Source organism: Oreochromis aureus, linkage group 15 (genome assembly GCF_013358895.1).
Source record: "Oreochromis aureus strain Israel breed Guangdong linkage group 15, ZZ_aureus, whole genome shotgun sequence".
Taxonomy (NCBI): domain Eukaryota; kingdom Metazoa; phylum Chordata; class Actinopteri; order Cichliformes; family Cichlidae; genus Oreochromis; species Oreochromis aureus.
This window is the reverse complement of record NC_052956.1, coordinates 16,911,339-16,937,523: the sequence shown is the minus strand read 5'-3', so window position 1 is coordinate 16,937,523 and position 26,185 is coordinate 16,911,339. Positions and strand designations below refer to the sequence as shown.

The window sequence follows — 26,185 nt, the reverse complement described above, 5'->3', positions numbered from 1 at the left end:
GCATTTAAACATTCTTTTAAATAGGAAGAAGGGAAATATGGCAAATCCTACATTACTGGTGCCATATTCATTTCCTGGAATGAAGTCAGCTTTCTATTTGCAGTGTAACATGCAGAATAGTTTGGGGAATTTACGCGGATAACTCAGTTGTCTAGAGCACTTTGATCTAAATATTGTGCCTCCAGAATCTGTGTTAATATAGCGGAGTGTTGTTGTTTTTTTCTATAAAGAAAATCTGGCAATAATAATTTAAAAACTTCTTTTCAAATATTGAATTATGTCGACAGTCTCAACTTACAGTACCTGTTACCTGTTATTGCAACAAAAGAATCAAATCAACCCCCCGTTGGTTCCATCGTGGGGAAAAAAATAGAAAATGCTGAGAAAGTTTTTTTTTTTCTAGAGATTACTCAATGGAGGTGGATGTGAGAATGAACACATGTGGGTGGGTGAATTCACTACTAGCCTGGAGGCTATATTCAGCAAGCTTCACCTAATGCAAACAGTCCATCTCCTGACGTGTGCTGCATGTGAGAAAAAGCATTTTCCAAACCTGACTCTCCTTATGCTGTGAAAACAATCACAGATGAGCCAGTCTAGAAATTTCAGGGCAATGTTGCACTCAAAGCTTGTGACACCAGTTCTCTGTGTTTAGCTGGAGTGGTAGCCACATCCGGTGGGGCCAGCCCTTCCGACTACGCCATCTCTCTACTGGCCATTATCTTGCTCTGACTGAAGACCGTGGACTGGTCCTGCAGGACAGAGTGAAGTCTGACACCACGGCCACTGCTTTCTGCTTTAGGGCCTCCAAGGTCAGTGCTCTGTTTGCCTGTATAAACATAATTTACAGTGTTGTTTTTTTGTTTTGTTTTGTACAAAGCAAAGTTTAATTTCCCTATCAGATCTGTTGATTCAAGAAATCACTTAAATAGAACCTGTCTCACAAAGCGAAGTAGACTTAAAGATCTGAAAATCCAACACATCCTGCCACAATCTAAAGAAACTGAGAAACAAAGTCACTGACATCTATCAGTCTAGAAGGGGTTTCAAAGCCATTTCTAAGGCTTTGGGACTCCAGCGAACCATGGATAGAGAGGCATTATCCACAAATGGATAAAACTTAGAACAACCTTGCTAGGAGTGGCCCGCCTACCAAAATTAATCCAAGAGCTCATCAATGACTCATCCAGGAGGTTACACAAGAGCCCAAAATAACATCTAATGAACTGCAGGCCTCACTTGCCTCTATTAAGGTGATTCTTATGATTCAGAAATAAGAAAGCGGCTGTACGAAAACATCTTAAAGTGCACAATGTTTAGGAAACAGTAATTTTTTCACATAGAGCTACGTAGGTTTGAATAATTACCTTAAGTAATGAAATCATAATTTAAAAACTCCCGTTTGTATTTACTCTGGTTATCTTTGTCTAATATTAAAATTGCAAAAATCAGGAACGGGGCAAATACTTCTTCACAGCACTTTATACAATCTGTTTTAAAGCCACCTCTTATGTGCCCTTTGAGCAAGGCAGTTACAAGATCGGGAAGCCGTTCTGGGGGTTGGTGTAAATAAATGTTGTTAGTTAACTAACCTCATTAAAAGAGGACTCAAAATATCTCACCCTGACTACTTCATCAACAACTCCCAAAGCGAGTCTCTAAGCCCTTAATGAGCTCATGCCATTCCGCTATAAAATAACCTTTTCATAGCTGCTGAGTTGACAACACTGTAAACGTTGGAGCAGGCAGTCATGTTGTCCATGTACAATTGCAACTGGCTTGCATATACTGTAGCTGTTTTCAATTAGGGAGAAAAAAGAAATTCACCCTCACCACTGCAATATTAAAAATAATTATGATGCACTGATAGTTTTTTTTTAGAAACCTACTTTGTATTCTCTTATTTGCCTTTAGACATTTCGTTCCTGCAGTTGCACATCCATGTTTCTCCCACTCTCACTCTGAACTCTGAGGGTTTGTGTGGCTCTCATTTAATAGCATGTAGTCCAAAAATAATGACTTGACGCTGGATATAACCACGAGAGAGGAGCACACAGTTTACTTTAAACAGTAATGGAAAAGGTCTTTTATTTATTCCCATGAATATGATACACACTGTTGTATAAGTTGTGCAGTAGAAGGTAGCACAGGAGTGTGATAAAACTACAGGTTGTATATTTGTTTCTTTCTGTTGATCTGTGATTTAAAAAAAACACCCAATAGGAGAAAAGACTAAATTTATATGTATTTTTGTGTTGAACCTCCCTTACCTGAAGAGATCCAGCTAAAACTGGCAAAAATATCTACAGTGATTTCTTGGATTTACTGTTTTTATATGTGAACAATCCATAATTATTATCCTTTGTTAAAATGGCTACAACCACATAAAGAGCACACTGAGTCACCTTCACAGAGCTCCATTTGTTCCTATGGATATCCCTTTATCCCCAGTAGATGCAGTGTAAAAATCCCTCTGACTCACATCACTTCAAAGTCTTTTCCTATCATACTCCTGGCAATACAGCAAAACATTGCTCTTACTTAGGACTCATGTTTCTTTAAAAGAATATAGATTGTTTAATAACTTTCTTATTCTCCATCCCTTATCCACACCCCCTGTGCCTGCTAGTTTCTGTATCTGGAAAGGTCAAAGCTTCGCCATGTTGAACATTGGCTTTAATATGTTTCTCGCTACTTGCTGTCGACTGCAATCAGCGGCATCGCTCCATCTCTGCGGTGCCAGAAATGTAGCAGAGCTAATGAGGCCGGCAGCAACCTCCTGGCAGGCCAATGAATGCATTCTCTGCAACCAGCATCTCTGATTACCATCTAATCACAATACATCTTCATTTGTCACATTTCCAGGCTTATATATGCATGCCTGTGTGTGTGTGTGTATATATATATATATATATATATATATATATATATATATATATATATATATACGTATATATATATATATATATATATATATATATATATATATATATATATATATATATATGTATATATGTATATATATATATATATATATATATATATATATATATATATATATATATATATATATATATATATATATATATATATATATATATATATATATATATATATATATATATATATATATATATATATATATATATATATATATATATATATATATATATATATATATATATATATATATATATATATATATATATATATATATATATATATATATATATATATATATATATATATATATATATATATATATATATATATATATATATATATATATATATATATATATATATATATATATATATATATATATATATATATATATATATATATATATATATATATATATATATATATATATATATATATATATATATATATATATATATATATATATATATATATATATATATATATATATATATATATATATATATATATATATATATATATATATATATATATATATATATATATATATATATATATATATATATATATATATATATATATATATATATATATATATATATATATATATATATATATATATATATATATATATATATATATATATATATATGTGTATGTGAGTGATTTTATTTCCATCTGAGTCTCCTTGCTAATGTTTGTATGTTCCTGCTACAGGAAAAGGGAGATACTGGCCCAAAGAGGGACATTGATGGCATGGGCATGCCAGAGATCAAGTACGGAGACTCTGTGTGCTTCATCATGCATGTGGCAACAGGACTTTGGCTGTCCTACCAGGCGCCAGATGCCAAATCATCTCGTCTTGGTCCCCTAAAAAGAAGGGTAAATGCATTTTTTTTTTTTTCTTTTAAAACTTGGATTTGGACTTGAATAAAATCAGGCTTCTGGGACTTTCTTATCTAGATGATTAAGTATGCATCAATAGACTTTGCAGTAACTTTTACTAATGTAGCTGGGATGTAGATGGGACCATTTAATGAAAGCAGGTTAACTTTGCCTGTTTGAGGAAAACAAATTGACCAAGGCTCTGTCCATGCAGGACTGTCACAACAAAACAATACTTAAAATACACGTTGTTTAAGTTTATTTAGATGAATCAAATTAGAAGCTGAATAGATCTTCTTCACACTTATTTTGACCCTTCATAGGGTATAATTACAGTGTATATTTTAGATAAAGGTAATTATGGTCCCATTCCATTAAGTGCAATACTAGCAGCTATGCCCACCTGAATTGAACATGACCATAACAAATATTAATTATTACATCTCTCTTTATGCTGAATGTACCTAATTCCCTTCAACTTCCATATGCACAGCGCACTGTCCTGTCGTTAGTCACTTGATTGTACTTTACATGACCAATAAACAAAAGGAGTACTGCTGTTCTGGCCCCAGGTTTCCTGTGTGTTTATGCTGAAATGACTTTATTGAAAAAAATACTCCATCTCAGCATATTGTACACTAAAGTAATCAAGGTGGTATAATGAAGTTCTTGAGCAGAGCACTTCTGCTACTGACCCCTTCATCTGCTCCAGCTAATAATATATAACCCAGTCGATACTTTACTTCAATGGTGCAAATTAAGCAGAAAAGAAGGAGACTGGACTTCACAAAGTACAACAACTTCTTTTCAAGCTCCTCAGACTACCATGATGTGGATGAGTGAGAACCTACACAGAGAAATTGGGAAGTAACTCACAGACAGTAAAACTCTGGGTTTGTTGCAGTTGTCCACTCTGCATGGTTGGATAATCACCTGGGTTTTTTTAATGGTTAGCATGAGTAAGCAACTGCTCCAGGAATAATTACAAATAATTTATTGCACAGCACATACTGTAGTGATACAAATATGCAACATATATAGCTGCCATCTGTTTACAACTTGACCATAAATGCCTGTCATTCCTCAAAGCCAATGAGTGCGTAAGCAAATAACACACAGTCAAAGCAGTGGGCTATATGGATGGCTTTCCAAACACCCAACCAACTCAGGTCAAATGTTTTTCTTTTGGAACTGAAAACAATGTTGACAGGGAGGAACGCTGGTTTGAACGCGGAGTCAAGGAGGCCATCGAGGAGGGGACCTAAGGACACATCTTTCACCATCTTACAATGTTGTGATTGGAGCCATTCCCCAACTCTCTGTGAATGGTCATGACAACATGCATATTTATGATCATGAAACTGACCTCACAGCCCATTGTTAGTCAATGGTGCTAGTGTCAGTCATTATTCAAAAGTACTGTTTATAAGGTTGGGGAAACCTGCAGTCAGCTGAGATTGAAGAAGTCATATAAATGAGTGGCAAAATAGAAAACACCACATCCCGATGAACAGAATCAACTTTTTTGGGATTTCCTTACCTGGATGATGGAGCATGCATTAAAAATGTTAGCCTTGGATACATCAGATGTGGTCACCCGCACTCCACTCCCATCTTCTGCAGACACACAGAGAGTGCACATGAGGCTGAAACCCATTTAAACGTGATAATTGGCCACGTGGAGGGTGACAGTTAGTTTTGGGTGAGACAGGGGGATTAGGGTGGCATATAAACGCTGCTCATCGCCGGGCATTTGTCCAGGGACATCAAATACCACGTCGTGCTGGCGCCAGGCAGACCTTGCAGCCTTGGCCGCATGCCAAAGCACCAGACGTGTTGGAGGTGACGGGTGGTGGGTTTACACTTAAATCCTCCCCCCACCCCCCTGTCTTTTTTTAATTAGGCTGTTTGATTACAGTAAGTCAGATTTCACTGAGCATTGGTGTTGTAAACTCACTAGCCACAGAAGACTCACACATCACAAAAAGTGATTACATATATGCTTTTCGTCCTTACACCTGTTCATTTTAGGTTTTATTTTAGAATATTTGAGATATTACACAGATTAGTTTTCAAAAGTCTGACAGGACAGAAGTTTCCAGCAGGTTATTGGCGTCTTGCTGCATCCTAGTTTAAAAAATGAATATTCACATCTGTGTTTGTCCTGCTAGGCCTGCCTACATTCTGAGGGCCACATGGATGACGGGCTCATCCTCCAGCGCTGTCAGCATGAGGAGTCTCGGGCTGCACGCATCATCCGTAACACCACGTTCCTCTTTACCAACTTCATCAAGTAATTATAGGAGGGTTCTCTTTGCTTCTAACAAAAACTCCACATGTTAAAACGCTCACTGTATGTTTTTAAATTTTGTTTAAATTTTACACATTGATCGACCCTCTCTGTCTTTTCTGCCTTTTTCCCCCCCAGAGCTTTGGACAGCATTGCAGCAGGAGAGTCTACAGCGGTGGCCGGGTACGTTGAAGAGGTGCTACAGACACTGAATGATTTGATTGAGTACTTTAAGCAGCCCGATTCTGAGCTGGAGCATGAAGAGAAGCAGTGTCTTCTCCGTTCACTCATCAAACGTCAGGACCTCTTCAAAGAGGAGGTGAGAGTGGGTGGTGTGATTAATTTCTATGCAAAAAGAAAACCTCTCATACACTGATGATGTTTCTCATTTAGATGATGCTATGCAGGATATGTTTTTTTGTGTGTGTGTGGGTAAAAAGTGGTTAAAACCGAAGGTTCTTAAATGAATGTATGTTTCGACTTTGGTTACATAAATTTAATGAATTTTAATGAGTCCCTATTAATCTTTCATAATCTGTATTTTTTCAGCTTCTTGCTATTCAGTTATTATCAATTCTTATAAAAGAATACACAATAATTATGTATATATATTTTTTTTTTTTCTCAGGGTATGCTGAGTCTTCTGTCCAAATGCATTGATCGAATGAACCTGTACGACAGTGCAGCCCACTTCGGGGAGGTGGCTGGGGAGGAAGCTGGCGCAGCGTGGAAGGACATTCTCAACCTGCTTTATGAACTCTTAGGTAAACAGTTGAGCGATGGATCACATGAAATATCCACATCTGTTTTTTTTTTAAATAAAAAACACTGTCAGCTCTTGGTTCAGGGTAGACGTGCAGTATTTATCTTCCCTCAGTGTCTTCACTGAATTCGCCTTCTCTCCTATGTTTCTCATCTGCCTTCCACCCCCCCTTTATTTATTGCTACATTCTCGTTTCCTGCATGCCATATTGTAGCATTTACATCATCCTTATCGCCTCATTTCTTTCCTTCCTTTCCTTTGCTTCCCACCTTCTTTATTTTATCTTTATTTATTTTTTTACTCCCTTCTGTCTTCACTTCCTCACTTTCTTTATTGTTCATATACTCACTCCACATCTGGAGTTAGCAGCTGGTCACATCATTTAATTGACACTTAATGCCATTCTTTTCCTCCCTCCCTTCCTTCCTTCCACCCTTCCTTCCTTCCACATCTGCAGTTCAAAGCTGGTCACAGCAGTTACATGACATTTAAATGTAAACGCAGTGCCTCCTGCAGTCTTACAGTCTGCCTTCGCTTTCATCTAGGTCATGTGTGTTTTGAAAGCAGTGTAGATATAATCACAGAGCATCGAGCTGAATATTTGAAGGCAAAATGGCATCGTTAACAAAATGCCAGCCATCGCAGGTGCTGGCATTATCTGATTCTCTCAGGGCCTCACACTGAGCCATGAATGCTAAAGCTCTGACCCTGAAAAGTTTTATTTCAGACCGCTTTCTCTTGGGTACTTTGTTTTGCTGTCATTGGAGTTTTCCCATCAACAGCTTCCCCTTGGCTCACCTTGACTGCCTTTGTAATCATCACCACCTCCCCTACATGTACTTCCACACATTACACACAAACACACATGCTCAAAACCCACAAATACACTCCTCTGAGTACACTCTAGCCTTCCCCACAGAGAGGTCACCCCCAAGGATGCAGAAGGCAGGATGGCGTAGCAGATTTTGCATGATGAATTGTGTCGGGGCCTTGTTTGCTCTGACCTTCTCTCTCTTATTGGTCTGTTATCTGTCCAAGTAGGCAGTGTGCTTGTTTAATGATGAGATTATGGACATCAATATCACCCCAAGCAGGAATTTTCCATGAGCCTCACTGTATTATACTATTGATGATACAAACTCATATGGAGAGAGGGATTTCATTTGCAAAAATTAAATCTACATATCATCAGCTGTAATCTGATGAAAATTTCAATTCAATTAGCTTATTTGAATCTAAATTAGCATGCATTTTTGCTACCCAGATATCCTGGCTGGAAGCCCTAAAAAGTCACGATCCCCAGAAGTGAAGTCAGGCTGTGTATTAAAGATAAACATAAAAACATCCCACCACTATTTACAATAGTTTACTAGTGTGGAGACATTACTCAAGTTTAAGCAGGTAAAGTTTGCCCAGTTTTCCTAGAGTTATAGATGTGTAACCTCCTCTACTGTGTGTGTACACCAAGCTACATTCCAAAATGCAGATGTAAGCCTAAGATCTGAAATAACGATGTTCTAATTGGCTGGTTTGCATTATTCTAGACTTTAGTAGGTATTTATAATACGCAAGATGCAAGATGTACAGTATTATGCACATTTCTTGATTAACTCCTCTTTTTTATATTTTGCTAGGAAATGGGAAATGGGTATAGCAGCTTATTGAAACATGTCTAAAAATATGTGGAAATACATTATTTAGAGCAAAAACAGAGTTTGTGCAATTCTAATGAGCTTGAAATGCAATATTTGGTATGACCGGTTTTATTCTTTAACACAGCCTTCTACTCTTGAAGCAGTCTTCGTGATTACCTCTCCAGACGTCTTGAAGGAGGCACACATTCTAATGTCCTGTGTGCAAAAACTGAGTAATATTAAAATGGATAAACAGATTAATAAAATAAATATGGCTGCTTTGTCACATTTATTTTCTGACTGAACAATCTACTTTTTTCCTTGTTTGTTATTTATATTTTTAATGAGATATAATTGTTCTTGGACTCAGTGGGACAAATCGTCTCACTTTAAATTGATGTCTTCATTAGAGCCTTAGCAATATTACAGTATATCTTAATACACTGTATGATTATGTAACCATGGTTTAAAGCCTGTAGTCTGTGCAGACCCAGGTTCTCCTGCCTGTCTCTGACCTTTAATTTCACATTCACATCAGTCACAGTGAATATCCTTGCCCTTGACTCAAACTGTGGATCTATCAGTGTGTTCATTTTGAACTATAGCTTGGCTGAGAGCGCAGAATTAAAGGAGATTAGACACCCATCAGTATTCCTTTGGCACAAAGGGCTGTTAAAGTGTTTCGCAGACATTATCAGTCTGCTGTCCCTGAATCTAAATGGTGAGAAATGAGACAGTATATTGATAAGGAGACTCCTAATGTCACCCACAGGTGTAGAGGATGGTACAAGAGTATACACCTCAAATTTTTATGGGGCATAGAGGTCTTGGTTTAATTGTGCCTTTACAATTTTTCTCATGTATTTTCTATTCAGATTTAATGAGTTTTCATATGCACATATGTCATATCAGGAAAAACCTGACGCTTATTCATTAGTCAAAGTCAAATTGTTTGCAGTATCCACTCACCTGATATTCTGCTGCTTGAATGCACTTTTATAATATTAATATTTTCTTTGTGAAATCTTTGTTGTTTGTTAAGCTGCACTGATTCGTGGAAACCGGAACAACTGTACCCAGTTTTCCCGAAAATTGGACTGGTTGGTCAGCAAACTCGAAAGACTGGAGTCTTCATCAGGTATGATGAGAAACTTTCAGTGGAAAAATTGAGGAGGAAAAAAAAACCTAAAACAATTAAAGATTTTTGATAGGCGCAAAGGACAAAAATGTGCTATCGATGTTGAGATGTGGTCTAAATGTTTCTTTTGTTAAATGACAAACATTTTGTGTAACTCTATAGGTATTCTGGAAGTCCTCCACTGTATCTTGGTAGAAAGCCCAGAAGCTCTGAACATCATCCAGAAAGGTCACATTAAATCCATCGTCTCTCTGCTCTACAAGCATGGACGCAACCACAAGGTAAGCAGAAATATTAGGCTAGAAAAGGTACAAGAAAGGAGCTTTTTGTGCCAATGCCAGTCTAGTGCCATATCTTCTAATTTTAGAGAAAACAACCTGGCTTCACACCAAACGTTTCACAGGTTCTTCCTTTGTCCATGCTCCTCGTGGACTATAGACAATTGCTGGTAGACAGACAGAGTGCTTTGGTTTTATGCCTTGGCAGAGGATTTGCTGAAATCAAAGTTGAGTTAGGATTGCCAATGCATACATAGAATCATCAATCACCACTAAAAATGCGGAAGTGAGGTATGATTTCCCCTATATAAGGTTTTTACATGACAAGTTTATATTACAGCTACCGTTTCTTTAATGTGTCAATCCAGAAGTGCCAACACAATAATTGTCTCTGATTTTTCTCAGAGCAATCAACAAATGCTGTTCGAATTTGCATCATGAAAACACTTGACCAAGAAAAATACTCTACTGTGTCAGTGCAAAAACACGACTGGCTCAGTTGTTGTCACATTTTGGCTGTTGGTTGGTTCTTTGCGGGCAGAGGTGGGAGACATCTTTCCTTCCCATTATGGAAGTCTAAAGATTTATATCCAGTGTTTCGTTGTGGTCCAGTCCAAATTGGGATCTACTTTGGTGCAAGTTGCTCTGTTTTTTGTTTTTTTTAAAACACCAACACCAACACTAAACACTAAAGACATTTCATTGGGTTATAAAGCCTCAACAGCTGTTACAAAAATCAAGCTGTCAAACTAGGTTTTAAAAACTGTACTTAAATCTTTATCATGGCTTTCGCTCGTTCCAGCCGAGTGTTGTGTATGCAGTGTTTAAATGTCAGTCTCCTAATATTTACACTGTCACTTGTTAGAAGACATCAAAGAGCTTTCTTGTAAACAGCAGTTGCTGATCATGAATGGCAGGTGGAGGACGATGGTTCTGCTTGAAGGCCCTCTTGTGCGCTGTGAATGTGCTACAAGCATCACAGCTTGCAGAGAATCTGTCTGAATAACTAATCATTTCCTCTCGGAGCATGTGAAACGCTGACACACTGTGGATGTGTGACATATTTTCACACAAAAAGGAAAAAAGTGTCTGACACAAGTGTTGTCTTTTTCTCTGTCAGATCCTGGATGTCCTTTGTTCCCTCTGTGTATGCAATGGAGTGGCAGTGAGAGCCAATCAGAATCTGATCTGTGACAACCTCCTTCCCAATAGGGACCTGCTGCTTCAGACTCGATTGGTCAATGATGTTCAGAGGTAGAGAATTTAAAGTATTGCACCGCTGCTGGATGCAGTAACCCCAGTGTACACAGCTGATTAAAGAGTGGAAATTTGGAGTGATGATTTCCATCCAGTGTTGACTTTCCCTCTGTTTTCATTTCCAGTATGAGACCAAATATCTTCCTGGGCATAGCTGAAGGTTCAGCTCAGTATAAGAAGTGGTATTATGAGCTGGTCATTGACCAAGTGGACCACTTTGTAACCAGTGAGCCGACCCACCTGAGGGTAGGCTGGGCCAACACTAAAGGCTATGCTCCGTACCCCGGTGGAGGAGAAGGGTGGGGAGGCAACGGTGTTGGAGATGACCTGTACTCTTACAGCTTTGATGGACTGCATCTCTGGTCAGGTGAGCATCTTAATTTAATATTTCACTGCTGGTAGATCTCATATGTGGTTGAAATTCAAAACCCATGTATGTAAGAAAATATAGACATAATGTATATTTAGTCTAGATGCATACAATCTTAAGGTTCGGTGCTGTTTTTATCCTACATTTAGTCTACCTGACAACAAACAGTTTATGCACTGATCTGGATGATTCATGGTGAGTCAGGGTATCACATCAGTTTGAGAATGAAAATAGGCAGTATGCACAAAAAAGGGACAGTTTTTATCTCGCGTAGTGTGTCATAATGGACAAAAACCAATGGTGCATCTTGGATAACTGATGACCTCCTGACAGAAAAGCTATCATACTGAAGCAGAACAGAGGTTGAATCTGTGCAGTGGTTAAAAACAGCAATACAAAACAAGAATGATGTTGTTGTGTCGGTCTGTGGAACTGTGAAATTGAGTAACCAGATAGCCATTATCACTGATTGGGTTTCCATTGTCTGGTTCTATACTTTTCCTGGAAGCTGCTAGGCAGTGTCTTCTTTCAGACATCACACATGACTGACTCTTATGCCCTCAGTTAAAACAAGGTGTGTTGAATAAAGAGTTTATAACTTATGTTGGGTGAATATAGAGTTTATATTTTCCCCTAACCTGGAGAAATAAAGACTAAACATCAAACTAAGAGGAAATGATACAGTAATTACAAGGTAATGTTTTTACAGCTTGCCGCTAACAATGAAAATATTACAGTGTCCTGCAGGTTTTAGATCTCACCCTGGGTCAACACACCTGAATCAAATGATTCGTTCATTACCAGGCCTCTGGAGAACTTCAAGACATGTTGAAGTGGTAATTTAGCCATTTGAATCAGCTGTTTTGGATCAAGGACACATCTAAAAAATGCAGGACACCACCACTCGAGGTCTGGAGTTGCCTACCCCTGCACTACTCCCTGTCACTAGAGTCACTAATGAAGCAAACAGCACTAGAATTCAGTGAAGTAATGCTACAGACTCAGTGAAGTCAATCACATTGAGAAACTTTAGAGATCTGTCTCTGAATCATGTTATTTTGTTTATTTCATTTTTCTTTTAAGATCTTGTGGTTCAGACTGAGATGATTAGCGGTCTGGTTCTGGGCCATTGGCTTTATTCTGTCCATGTGTCGTGTAATTACTAGGAACCATGCATGGTCAAAGACAGTCTTACTGCAAAAAGGCAAATATGATGGGCCTGGAAACCTGACAAAAGCACAGTCTAGCTTTTGACTTGCTCTGTTATCTCGTCTTTATATAATATAAACTGTTAAATTTGTTCCATGCTACTCTGCACTACTGCAGTTAGGTAACTCCAAGTTTGTGGAATTAAAAAGGGTTATTGAAGGACTTTGCCCTGACAGAACCTTTTGTGAATAATGCAGGAGCCTGCTGTCCCCTCTTTACTTTGCTTTTTCATCTTTGGGACACTGATATAAAATTCCACTTTCCAACCTCTACCTGTTAGACTTCTCTTTTGCATCTTCTGAAAAGCCTTGTAACGTCTCGAATGATTTTGATATGCATGCCGTACATATTCAGTTGAAAGTGCCAGCTGATTGCAGTTTTTTTTTCTTCTTCCTGCATAAGAGGAAGGAACCAGTTAGTAGTTTGAGTCCATATCTTTGTCCTCGTGGTGCTTCAAGGGGTATAAGTCTCTCAGTCCCTCTCTTTTCCAATCTCAGCCTAACAGCATAAAAACTATTTCACCTCACTTCCCTTCTAAATCTGCTAAAAGACCCATCACCTCCCCTCATCCATTTCATGACATTCCTGTTAAAGCACTCACCACCCAATTCCCAACCTCTCTGCTCACTTCTCTTCTCCTTGCCCATCATCCTGCCCTACATTTGCAATGACTTTGCAGCTGTAACAGCCATCCATCCTCCCTATCTGTCTCTGCACGCTGTTGTCTAGGCCGAATCCCAAGGGCCGTGGCCTCCATTAACCAGCACCTGCTGAACTCAGACGATGTGGTCAGCTGCTGTCTGGATTTGGGAGCTCCCAGTATGTCCTTCAGGATCAACGGGCAGCCTGTCCAGGGCATGTTCGAGGACTTCAACACAGACGGGTTCTTCTTCCCTGTAGTCAGCTTTTCTGCAGGTGTAAAGTAAGGCTCTGCATTTATAATTCCAGCATAATCAGTAAAGGCATTTTCAACAGAAATTATGTTAGTTTTATTGTTTTTTTGCTGAGGCTCTTGATGAATTTGCACCTTATCAACTTCTGTAGGTTCACACAAAAACCAATGGCATAGCACCAAATTAAAGTAATTTTGTTACTGTGCTGCAGCTTCCTGGTATCTTAATGAGACAGAACAAGTCATACCAAAAGGGGAAAAATAAACCTGAAACCATTTCTTAAAATGTTTTCCTTTCAAATGAAGTTATATTTGGTTTAGATTTATGTGACGTGTTATGCTTTGTTACATCTTTATGCCTACAGCATACCAATAAACAATGAAATAAAAAAATAACCAAAGAAGAACATTTAAATCTCTACTACAAGCCTGATATTATGCAATGCCAGAGATGTAGACAGATGTCAAGTTATTTACTGCCTTTTACTGTCATCAATGTCTTATGACAGGGTCCGGTTCCTGCTAGGCGGTCGCCATGGAGATTTCAAGTTCTTGCCACCTGCCGGTTACTCTCCGTGTTATGAAGCACTGTTGCCCAAAGAGAAGATGCATGTAGAGCCTGTGAAGGAGTACAAGAGGGACCATGATGGGGTCCGTGATTTGCTGGGAACCACCCAGTTCCTCTCTCAGGCCTCCTTTATCCCCACTCCTGTTGACACCAGTCAGGTGAGATGTTAAAGTGATGTTTCACCCAAGGAAATTACAAGCAGCGGTGTGAACACTTGTGCTGAATATACAGTAAAATCATATTCTAGTTCTTTTGGTTGGTTTGCTCTGGTTCCAAAAAGTGTGCTATAAAATGTCCATGATGGGTACATGATTGCTGCCGTTTCTCTCCTGCTCCTTCTTGTTTGAGTGCTGTTTTAAAAAGAAGACAAAGCTGTTTACTAGGCCAGCAGCGGTTTCAGGGAATCTCCCATTTGAGATGAATTCATTTTGTGTTACCCACCTGTAATTTAACATTCAGTGCTGCAGAAGTGGCTCTGAAGTACAAATGGAGAATAGGTGCTGACTTTCTACCTCAGTGTAACAAAAGAGTAGGAAACTTGGCATAACCCCTAGGGCTCTAACAATTGCATAGACATAAGGAAGAACGGTTTTCATTTGTCAGCCTTTTCTTTTTTTTCAGCATCTTTTTTTAATCCAACTGTACCATCTGTTCCCCTTCTCTCTGCAGATTGTTCTTCCCCCTCACTTGGAGAACATCCGGGACAAGCTGGCAGAAAACATTCACGAACTGTGGGGGATGAACAAGATTGAACTGGGCTGGACCTATGGCAAGGTAAACCTGTGATTCATCTGGAATCTATTTATCTGATATGTCTGGAAACACTGATGAAGGTCAACTCAAGTGGTCAAAATTGAAATGCTTGTTAATGGCTCATTAATTTGAAGATTTCAGTCCCTGACTACAGACATAATGGCCTGTTAACATATATAGCTAGAGGACAAAAAGGACACTCACATGGAATTTTTAAGCTTACAACTGAGTAAACCCTCCTCACTAGTGATGAGACGTAATGTGTCAAGGCTTCAGAGTGTGTGTCGAGAAATCCAGAAAAGTTTTTATGAAGAACGTTTCAGGGCTTGTTCCTTTATGGGCAAGTGATGTCAGCGATGGCGTCTGAAGACCTCACTGCTTCAGAAAGTAGTTTGAGTGTTTGTAAGACTTATGAACATAGATAAAGTGGAATGGATCCATGCAATATTTGCATGTTAGTGTTTGCATTCAAGTTTCTCTGATTTGCCTGTAACATAGAGGTGCTTGTTTTCATAGAAAGGAGGAGGGTTTCAGCTGTATGGCAACACTTACTTGATCTCTCCCAAGAAAGTATTACACATAATATGCTTGTGAATAATGAAACGTGTTACTACTATAGTATTCACAAGTCGTTTTTACTTGTACAGCCAGAGAGTTTGTTATCAAAAAAGAGAAACTGTGGAGGGCCATAAGTGCCAAAATTATTAAATACATCATTAAATAATTAATTAAATGTGCCATTAATTGATTAAACTGGGAGCTATATTTATTCAGTGTTTTAAATAAAAGGTTGAAAATAAATAACGTATATAAACAATGTTTTATCCAAAACTTAACAAAAAGCAAACAACAAAAACTTAAAATAGAGCGATGCAAGATTCAAGCTTAACCTAAAAAAAGCAAAAAAGCAAATCTATAAAAAAGGTTATCAATCTTAGAAAAACTCCTACAAGCAATAAAAAGTCCTTTATTTGACACGGTGTCAAATCAACTCATGCAGAGTATCTAATTTTATGTTACTAAGCTTGTTTGTCAATCTCTAAATTGCTCAGTGTAACTATAGTTAAAGTCCTCTGTATCTAAAGACATTTTAATCATTCCTGTCTGCACTGCTTTCCTCTATCATTCTCCCATCATTTTCCTGTCAGTCACTCCTGTTTACTGCAGAACAGCTTGTTAGAAGTCTGATCACACATGCTGCCTCTTTTGTACGGCAGTGTGGTTATCACAGAATCATTTCCCACCGAGACTGTCATCGCAACAGCGGCCATTTAACAAACTTAATGAGCGTCTCACCTTCCAAGAGTATGACATTCAGATTAATTAAGACTGGGAGAAAGCTTCATTTGGGGTTAGCCCAGGTCCTATAGTTTATTAGGGACAATCTTTAGGTCCAAGCAGCTGCTTAGTGTTTTAATTTTGCTGTAACAAGCTCAGGGAGCTCAAAGTGACATTACACACAACCCAAGGCTCTCTGGACAAACGGAAGATTCAGTATTTGGATCAAGACAATAATAAAGTTGAATGCAGCATCATTGCTTTGTATCTTTGTGTATTGCTTTACTGTGTATTTTTCATACCCCGTGTGCACTTCACTTCTATTTAACTGCTGTCAGCAGCAGAGTGCATTATCAGGAGGAGTCACTGGCAGCGTCTTATTGAGAGTCTGCGTGCAGCTGTAAATTTCCTCCCATCCACTCTCACAGATAGCCGAGTCTCTCGCTACTGCAAGTCTATTCTCTGAACTGGGCTTATCTCACTTTATTTAAAAAAGGAAAGAAAAAAAATCAACACCTGAGTCCTGAATTAGGCAGAGAAAAACAAACAAAATATGCATCTCTGAGCAACAACTGCAGATGAATTCAGCTGCAGTCCACTTTTTAGTTTCTGAATTCGGAGTCATTTTTGCTTATAAATCTATAAGACAGGAAGGTTTATAGAGCAAACAGTGGGTGTGGTGAGATGACACATGCAGTAGTAACACCTGACTGATAGCTTTCTCCTTTTTCTTTTTCAGGTTCGTGATGACAACAAGAGGCAGCACCCTTGCCTTGTGGATTTCGCCAAGCTGCCTGAAACTGAAAGGAACTACAACTTGCAGATGTCCAGTGAAACCCTAAAGTAAGGCCTGGGCTGTCCTCTGGATAATCCAGTTACCTATTCATTTCTTGCTGCAGCTCCCCTCCTGAATGCTGAGCAAAAGCAGATTAAGGCTAAGATTAAAGCAGTGCTTGTAATGACTCGCATCTCCTGAGTGAATTCCATTATTGATTTTTAACAAATATTGGATCCAAAGCTTATTTGAGCCAACTACTGAGTCATCTCACTGTAAAAACATTTGGCTTGGCTCAATAAAGCGTCCTGCTCTTAGAGGAAAGTTTAACTGGGTATGCAGTTTGTCAATTACATACAGTTTGAGATCCAAATGACATTATTCCACACAGCCCAACCTGAGTGCTGTTCAGTGTTATTATATTGATCGGAGGAGATTTATCAGTGTCTAATGAGCAGTGTTAAAAATGTAGAACTCACTCAGACGAATCATTTTCATCTAACATAATGTAATGAAGCTTGAATATTGATGCTGGTTATAGACTTTCTCACTCTTCCTATTCACATTTCCTTTTATCCTCAGGACCCTTTTAGCCCTGGGATGCCATGTTGCCCAGGTTAATATTCACGCTGAAGACGATCTGAAGAAAATCAAATTACCCAAAAAGTAAGACTTCCTATAAATTTAAGTTATATTATAGTTCTATGTATAATTTCTCAGATCTTTTTATTTTATTATCTTTTTATTAGATACACATATTAGAAACAACAAAAAAATTTATGAATTTTAGAGGCATTTATATAATCAGTGTCCTTGTTTATGTACAAACCCAGTTCTAAAAAATTTAGGATGCTGTGTAAAATGTAAATAAAAACAAAATGCAATGATCTGAAAATCCATAATTTACTTACAGCATGAAAAACAAATTGTTTTAGTTTGGGCTTTTTCAGGGAAGCCTTTCCATGTTTCAGCAAGACATACATTTCACCAGCTGAAAGCATCATTATGTGAAAAAACCATGACAGAATACGTGTGACTGTTGAGCAGCTAGAATCTTATATCAGACAAGAATGAAACTACATTCCTCTCAAAGGTAAAGCAGTCTCCTCAGACTCTCGTTAAAAGAGGAGAGGATGCTGCAGAGTGGTAATTCTGACCCTATCCCAGCCTTTTGGGGATGTGTTGATGTCATTAAATTTAAAACAAACTAATAATTTCATAAAATCTTAGATTTTCCCAGTTAAATTTAATGTTTTCTGTGCTCCGTTGTGATTAAAATGTTTTTTTTTTGATATCAGCAAATCATTGCACTTTGTTTAATTTAGATTTTATACAGAGTCCCAGCTTTTTGGGGAAATTTAGGTTGTAAGATACCCGTATCTTATCTTATCAATATCATCTGTAGCTACATGATGTCCAATGGATATAAGCCTGCGCCACTGGACCTCTCTGATGTGAGACTGAATGCTGGTCAGGAGGTTCTAGTTGATAAACTGGCCGAAAATGCGCACAATGTGTGGGCCAAAGATAGAATTAAACAAGGATGGACCTATGGCATCCAGCAGGTAAAGTTCGTACAGCATTTGAAATGGAGAAAATGAAACTCATGTCTTGTTTTTACCTTTAATTTTAAATGACTTCAGTCCACTAGTACAGTTTCTTGTCACCGCTTGTGGTAGGATTTGAAGAGCAGGCGTAATCCTCGCCTGGTGCCATATGCTTTACTGGATGAACGCACCAAGAAATCTAACAGGGACAGTCTGAGAGAGGCCATCAGGACTATGGTTGGATATGGATATGAGATCGACCCCCCAGATCAAGAGGGTGAGACCCTGGCGCTGACACCAGTCATTTAAAGCTCTTAAAACTGATACAGGACCATCTACTGTATGTTCAAAGGCTACAGCAACAGCACTGCTTTCACCTAAGGTTTTGTAAATGTTTAGGAGTGCACGGATTTTGCTAATATACTACAAATATATGTGGTACAACTCATAGTTATGCATACAATATTTTTACACATTTCTTCAATCTGAAAGCCGGCACTGACGAATCCTCATTATAGCTACGGATTGATTGTAAAGCCTAATAGTAGTACTGAAAATATGAGCACGTGTATCCATCATGTTAAATTCTCTGGTTTTCGTATCTTTGCCTAAAGTTGTGCACGTGCTTGATGATCAGAGCGTCGAGACGATACGCTTCTTCCGTGTGGAGCAGACCTACGCGGTGAAGACGGGGAAGTGGTACTTTGAGTTTGAGGCTCTGAGTGGAGGAGACATGAGGGTTGGCTGGGCCAGACCAGGCTGCAGACCTGATGTGGAGCTCGGAGTGGACGACCAAGCCTTCGTCTTTGATGGATATCGGGTACACTGCATGTATCCCTTCTTTTAAACTAGTCATGGGAAGTTGTCTGAAGGCAACTTTTTTGAAAGATCTAGATACTTTAGATGTATTGTCGTGGACATTGTTACACTAATTAGAATCTAAAAATGAGACTACTGCATGGTTATAAGAGTAACGAAGTATATGTAGTTCAGCCATAAACTTTCTAAATTCAGGATTTCACCGTATATTATATCTTTTTACATTTTAACAATACTTATTGTTCCGTTTATTAGGAAAGACAAAAACATGCGATTCTTGTTATGTGTTTTTCAAGGGACGACGTATGCATGCAGGCAGCCGCTACTTTGGACATCCTTGGAAAAAGGGCGACGTGGTTGGCTGCATGATCAACATGGAGGACAAATCGATGATTTTCACCCTTAACGGAGAACTGCTGATCACCAATAAAGGATCCGAGCTTTGCTTCACTGACTTTGAGACAGAGGATGGTGAGGGCTTCGTATTTCAAGCCAACTTCATTTATTCTGCCTGTTTCCTTCAAAGTGTCTCTGGGAGTTTGACTGGGTTTGTTTGCATAAGTTTTTAAGAAAAGCTTAAAATGATAAGAGTGTTTCATTTTAATTAAGTCCTTTGTGACACTGGCTCATTACTCTGCAAATGAACCATTGACTTTGGAAGAGGATGGTCACACAGGAATAAAGTAAAGTTTTTAGTTTGTTTTTAGATTTCATAAGTGATAGATTCTTAAACATATGACATTTGAGTTATTGGGGACAAAGAAAGGAAGTTGAATTTTTTTTAAAAAGTACTGAATTTAAGAAAGCCAACTCACTGTTGCGTGTATGTATATAAAGCACTGGCATTCTTTTTTTAAATATATTTTTTTAACATATTCCTGATTTGTGAAATAAGGATCTGAAATGACCATATAAAATGCACATGTCAAAATAATACATTTTTCTAAATACACCAGGTTTCATCCCCGTGTGCAGTCTCAGCATGTCTCAGATCGGCCGTATGAACTTGGGCAAGGACGCCAGTACTTTCAAGTACTACACCATGTGTGGTCTACAGGAGGGTTTTGAGCCCTTTGCTGTTAACATGAACAGAGAGGTCACCATGTGGTTCAGCAAGCGCCTGCCCACTTTTTTCAATGTACCTCAGGAACACCCTGATATTGAGGTACACACATTCTCAATATCATTAGTGTTTTTATTGCCTTTTAAGTTTGCTGCTAGAGTTGAGATTTTCTTTTTTTTTTAATCCTAGACAGCTATTTATAATAAACACTAGAGCTGGTGTTAATGGGCACATTGATATTACTGATCCCTCGCTTTGGGTTTGATTTACTCCTCAGGTGACGAGGATTGACGGAACAGTCGACAGCCCTCCTTGCCTTAAGGTCACTCACAAGACGTATGGCACTCAAAACAGCAACAATGACATGGTCTACTGTAGACTGAGCATGCCCGTGGAGTTTTATTCTGCAGACAAGCTCCTGGATGAATCACTGAAGCTCAGGTCAGACATGTACTTGAAGCTGTTTTTTATTGGGAAATTGTGTTTTATCTCAATTTATACTTATAGTTAAAAACAAAAGCCCATAGTGTTAGTGTCATGTTTTTTGTTTCTGCAGCCATCCTCCAAAAGAAGATGGAAGTATTGACTTTGGAAGCATCACAACTGTAAATTCACATAGATTCTCACATAAATAAAAAAAACTATAGCATTACTCTCTGTATATTCAGAATAACCGATAGCACTGTTTGCCCTTTTTCTTTTAATTGGCAGTATTACTACTCAGTGCGAGTGTTTGCTGGACAGGACCCTGCTTGTGTGTGGGTGGGCTGGGTCACACCCGACTATCATTATTATAGCAAGAACTTCAGCCTCAGCAAAACCCGCACGGTCACAGTGACGCTGGGAGATGAGAGGGGAAGGGTCCATGAGAGGTATGCTCCCTGCGTTTTTAATATCTGGAGTTCATATGAAATGTATGATTCTTTTATTTGAAGAGGCTTTAATATTCCAGTGGGATATGTGCTTTCAGAAGTGCATTCTGTGGTAATACCTGCTTTAATAACTTTTTTGATTTCTCATGACGGCACTTTTCTTGTAGTTTTAATTTAGTTATTGCTGCTAAATGTGCTTCTACAAGCTCCACACATTGCTTCTACATTTTGGCTTATTTCTTAGTATTTTTTTAAATAAATAATGATACAGTTTATGTCATTAACTGTTGTTGTTCATGTGAGGTTGTATTTAAACAATTTTAGATGAGGATGCTAAGGATCAGATGATTTTTTTTTGTGTGTGTTATGTCTTATAGGCATTGAAATTTTAGCTTTTTACTAGTTTTTCCAAATGTAGCTGCATTTGTGACCAAATATGAGGGAATCCAATTTGAGCTGCACAAACATCAAAAAATATTACAAGAAAAAATCCCTTAGTATGCTAGAAGCTCTCCTGAAAGCTAATTAAAAGCAAAGAAAAATAATATGGCCATTCATTTTTTTTTAAATGACTGCCATCCGGGGATTACCCATCCTTGCAAATGTATGTTCATAATTTAAAAAAGCATACATTTCAAAGTTTATACCACTAATACCTGTGTCATCGCTTTGTGTTGATCAGTATGGCGAACATGCTCGCAATTATTTTATGGCTGACAGACCAAACAAAAAAATTTCACTCATCTTTTCATAGCTGGTTTTCATTGTTATTCAGCATCCAGGGAGGTAAATGGGGAAGATGGCCTCTGCGTGTAACAAATATGAATGAGGCAAAAGATCAATGAGTGTTGACCAAATGAAAATTTATTGTGGCCCCTGTTTGACACCCCCCCACCCCCACCCCCCAAGTTGCCTATGTTGTCCTGTGCATATTTGCATTCACTTGTATTTATTAATGCTGAGTTCATGTTGTGGTTGCTTTGCCGCAGTGTTCAGAGGAGTAACTGCTACATGGTGTGTGTAGCAGACGCAGCTACCCCGTCTTCCTCCAGCCGCTCTAGCTCCGACCTGGAGATTGGCTGTCTGGCTGACCTGGCCACTGGCCTTGTCTCCTTCACTGCCAATGGCAAAGAGCTCCCCACATCATATCAGGTAAGTAAGTATAATAGATATCAGTTGGCAGAGGACTGAAGCACAAGGTTTGGCTCGTAAACTTCAATAGACGTAAGCTATTACGACTTTCTCCTGTGGTTTAGTATTCTTCCCCTGCTCTGGCACACGTTTTTTTTTTTTTTTTTAATATCCTGAACGCAAAAAGAAAAGAAACTCTAAGCAGTTTGAGTCACTGTCTTTATATTAATCTCTCTCTCAAAAGATTTCACTCATCACATATTTGTACTGCCCACACACTCTCAGAACGATCTTCCCTCCCTTTAATCCTTTCAGGTGTCATTAATTCATTTGCGCCACAGCAAATTAAACCTGCAGAGAGAGAGTGTTGGGAAATTAAACAGCTGAATTTTCAGCTGTTTTGTGAACTAGTCACACAAAGACAGACATCTGCTCAGCAATCCTTGCCTTGCTTGCTGTCCTCATCTCGGGTTTTTAAAGCATCACATTGAATGCCTGACTAGACACTGAAATGGTGCACTGAGAAGCTTCTACCGCCTGCGTTCTCCTTTTTTATCTTGCATAATCTCCTGTTTCTCTCCCTTCTTCTCGCTGCTTTATTTAGTCATGAATTGGCTTTTTAAGAAGGGGAAAGCCCTCCGAGGGGAACCAGAAGGCTTTTAACCTGATGAAAAGCTTCTTGTCCTATTATTGCATCAAAGCTTTGGTTGTTTGTTCTCTCTTTCTTTGTAAAGTCTGTGATGGTTGTCATCAATATACCAGCTAATACTCATTGAACTTGGATTTCAAACTTCAGCTAATCCACAAGCTTAGGGGTTAAAAGCCTTCTGACATTAGTTGAATTTGGCACCAGAGCAAACACGAGGCAAGCGCAGTGCTCATTGCATTAAATATATCAATTTTTAGATTCCACCATGGGCTGGGTTCAAGGCAGAGCTCTGCCCTGTATGTGTTGCTGCACTTTTGTCTCATTTTGGTGCTGCTATAAACACAGGATAGTACTGACTTAATAGCTGATGTGGATAAGTATGGCTTTGTTTACTTTCAGGTGGAACCAAATACCAAGCTCTTCCCTGCTGTGTTTGTCCTCCCCACCAGTGCAAACCTCTTCCAGTTTGAATTTGTTAAGATAAAGGTTTGTTTCTGTCCTAACCAAACAACACTGTACACAGTTTTAAGCACTTTTCATCGAGTTATGAAACAGCTATTTACTTTTTCTTTCTCACACTAATTAAGAGGTCTTGAATTTTTAATGCCATTCATTCATACTCATGGACTGCCCAGCTGGCCTATATTTTGACTTGGTGACCCATTTAGGATCCTCTTGCACTGATTAATGTTGTGTGTGTTTGGAAAACTAGCAACCAATATACATATTTACACAGGACACTATTTGATAGAGTGAAGAAAGGATGTCACAGAAAGCACTACGTATATAAAAATAAGTGATTGCATCGCTATTGACTGAAAGGATGTGATATAACCAGATATTAATATAGTTTTCATTTAATCAAATTTTCTCTTTAATGTGATTTTTCCCAGGATGCCATGCCACTCTCATCAGCCATATTCAAGAGCGAGCACAGGAACCCGGTGCCACAGTGTCCGCCACGGTTGGATGTGCAGACAATTGTGGCAGTGCTTTGGAGCCGGATGCCCAATACCTTTCTCAATGTGGAGACGGCTCGCGTTAGTGAAAGACATGGCTGGGTGGTCCAGTGTCTGGAGCCTATGCAGATGATGGCTGTACACATACCTGAAGAAAACAGGTGTGATTTTAATACTCTATAAACCGTATAAACACAGTGAGAAGTGACTGTTTCACTAACACAATGTTACCTTGTGTTCCCTCTAGTTGTTGGGGAGGATGAAGTGCATTCAGTGTCTTTTCACATTTAGAGCAGTTAAATTAGCTTCCATAGACAGTGCATTTAGTCAATAGCCAAATGATTAAGTAACAATAGATACTTCTTGTCATTCATTCTTTACTGTGAATTGGGCTGATGAAACACATTTAAGACAGATTAGCTGCTTGCAGAACAAACAGTTCTTGGGCTGAGTACTCATTGGTGAGGGTCACTGTAATTAAATTGAAGGTATCTGCTAACAAAGACTTTAAAGTTTTGCCCAGATGAATCATAATCACACTGAATATTCTCCTTTTGCGTATACACTTAATCAAGCCTGTCATTCCATTTTTAGATAGATTTAGGCTACACTGCTAATGTTTTACAGATGTTCACACTTTTAATTGCTGTTGCTTCATCCATGTGTCTGACCAAATAATTGACATGGACCATGGACTTAAAAAAATGTTCTAGTAACTGCAATGGTTCTTATTTCATGCAGTTCAAATGTGCTTTTTAACACGGAAAGACTCCTGTAAGCGGACATAACAACATTAAGGCGACAAACTATAAACCACACATAATGTGACATCGTATAAAGTGATCTCAGTCAATTCTATGCACAGTGCTACGATTTTCATGTTAACTGCAGACTGTAATGGATTGAGATGCTAAGAGGTTTCTAATGTGTTTTGCTCCTTCGGAGTTGGGCCCATAGATGAACTCATAGCATGTGTATTTGTGTATTCTGATATCAGAATACATACTGGAAAATAAGTTTTAATCATGCGTAAACAGGCCTTCAGTCATACATTTGTTTGCTGTTTACATAAAAAACAGTTTTAATTAGAAAATTGATGATTTTCATTAAGTTAATGCAAAGTCTTTCTGCTGTGATCAGCAGCGCCTACTTCTGCAATGTAGATGACTTACTTGAGCTTACTTTGTTGTTGTGGTGTCTTTGTTCGCAGGTGTTTGGACATAATGGAGTTATCTGAGCACGAAGACTTGAGGAAGTTCCACTACCACACACTAAAGCTGTATTGTGCCCTTTGTGCACTGGGAAACACTCGTGTAGCTCACGCCCTCTGCAGCCATTTGGACCAATCACAGCTTCTCTACACAATCGACAATCAGTACCTCTCTGGCATGCTGAGAGAGGGCTTCTACAATGTCCTCATCAGGTGTGTTGGTTGTGTTGGTGTGTTTCAATATATTTTATATACTTAATATGTAACATAATGTTTTATGATCCAGTTGCTATGGATTGCTCAGCTGGTGTGAATTTTGATTTTTAATTTATCTTACTGAAAAAATGACCTCAGTCACTCACTCACCCGTCGTGCATCAAAACAAGAAGAAGGCTGCCGTGTTTTTACTCATCGGATCATCTAATGGTGATATATGATAGAATTATGATTTGACAGTGTCATCGGCGACAACATTAACTGTTAAATTGATGCAGCATTACATGAGATCACTGAGCAAATTTGTGCTATAAATCTTAATAATCCCTCTGCTGTGTTTGTTTTTCCACCTCACATCTCAGTGTTGTTGTTTAAACTGTCTTTTCTTTGCATGATGTCAAATAGCAAACTCATGCATACCTTTTATATTGCATAAAATTCACTTTCAAGCAGTGATCGTTAAAGCCTTTGTGGCTTGAGGGTTTGGTTTAAGAAATTTGATTATGAGTAACAGAGTTTGAGGAATCAGCACCTTATTTGCTTGTCAGGCACTCATCACCACAACTATTATCTCATACAGATGTATTATGGTTATTGGGTACTGTTGGTTTGTAGAAATCATACTAATATAATATAATTCATAGTTCTTAGGAAAGATCATGAATCATTTTTTGCATGTATTTCTA

At 38.4% G+C, this 26,185-nt stretch overlaps 1 protein-coding gene across 1 annotated transcript in view; it reads left to right on the top strand.

Moving 5' to 3' along the window:
- Positions 1–26,185, top strand: part of ryr3 (ryanodine receptor 3) — a 116,391-nt gene that overhangs the window by 40,537 nt on the left and 49,669 nt on the right. The window contains exons 11-36 of the mRNA XM_039598692.1: positions 656–812; positions 3,661–3,825; positions 6,000–6,121; positions 6,257–6,437; positions 6,747–6,882; positions 9,558–9,653; positions 9,816–9,934; positions 11,052–11,185; positions 11,314–11,555; positions 13,497–13,689; positions 14,169–14,385; positions 14,897–15,001; positions 16,998–17,101; positions 17,616–17,699; positions 18,439–18,598; positions 18,713–18,857; positions 19,195–19,400; positions 19,696–19,870; positions 20,356–20,564; positions 20,740–20,903; positions 21,019–21,067; positions 21,174–21,334; positions 22,324–22,486; positions 23,514–23,600; positions 24,008–24,234; positions 25,284–25,496. Of these exons, the coding sequence (XP_039454626.1) occupies positions 656–812; positions 3,661–3,825; positions 6,000–6,121; positions 6,257–6,437; positions 6,747–6,882; positions 9,558–9,653; positions 9,816–9,934; positions 11,052–11,185; positions 11,314–11,555; positions 13,497–13,689; positions 14,169–14,385; positions 14,897–15,001; positions 16,998–17,101; positions 17,616–17,699; positions 18,439–18,598; positions 18,713–18,857; positions 19,195–19,400; positions 19,696–19,870; positions 20,356–20,564; positions 20,740–20,903; positions 21,019–21,067; positions 21,174–21,334; positions 22,324–22,486; positions 23,514–23,600; positions 24,008–24,234; positions 25,284–25,496 (4,014 nt within the window). The remainder of the gene's footprint in view (positions 1–655; positions 813–3,660; positions 3,826–5,999; positions 6,122–6,256; positions 6,438–6,746; positions 6,883–9,557; positions 9,654–9,815; positions 9,935–11,051; positions 11,186–11,313; positions 11,556–13,496; positions 13,690–14,168; positions 14,386–14,896; positions 15,002–16,997; positions 17,102–17,615; positions 17,700–18,438; positions 18,599–18,712; positions 18,858–19,194; positions 19,401–19,695; positions 19,871–20,355; positions 20,565–20,739; positions 20,904–21,018; positions 21,068–21,173; positions 21,335–22,323; positions 22,487–23,513; positions 23,601–24,007; positions 24,235–25,283; positions 25,497–26,185) is intronic.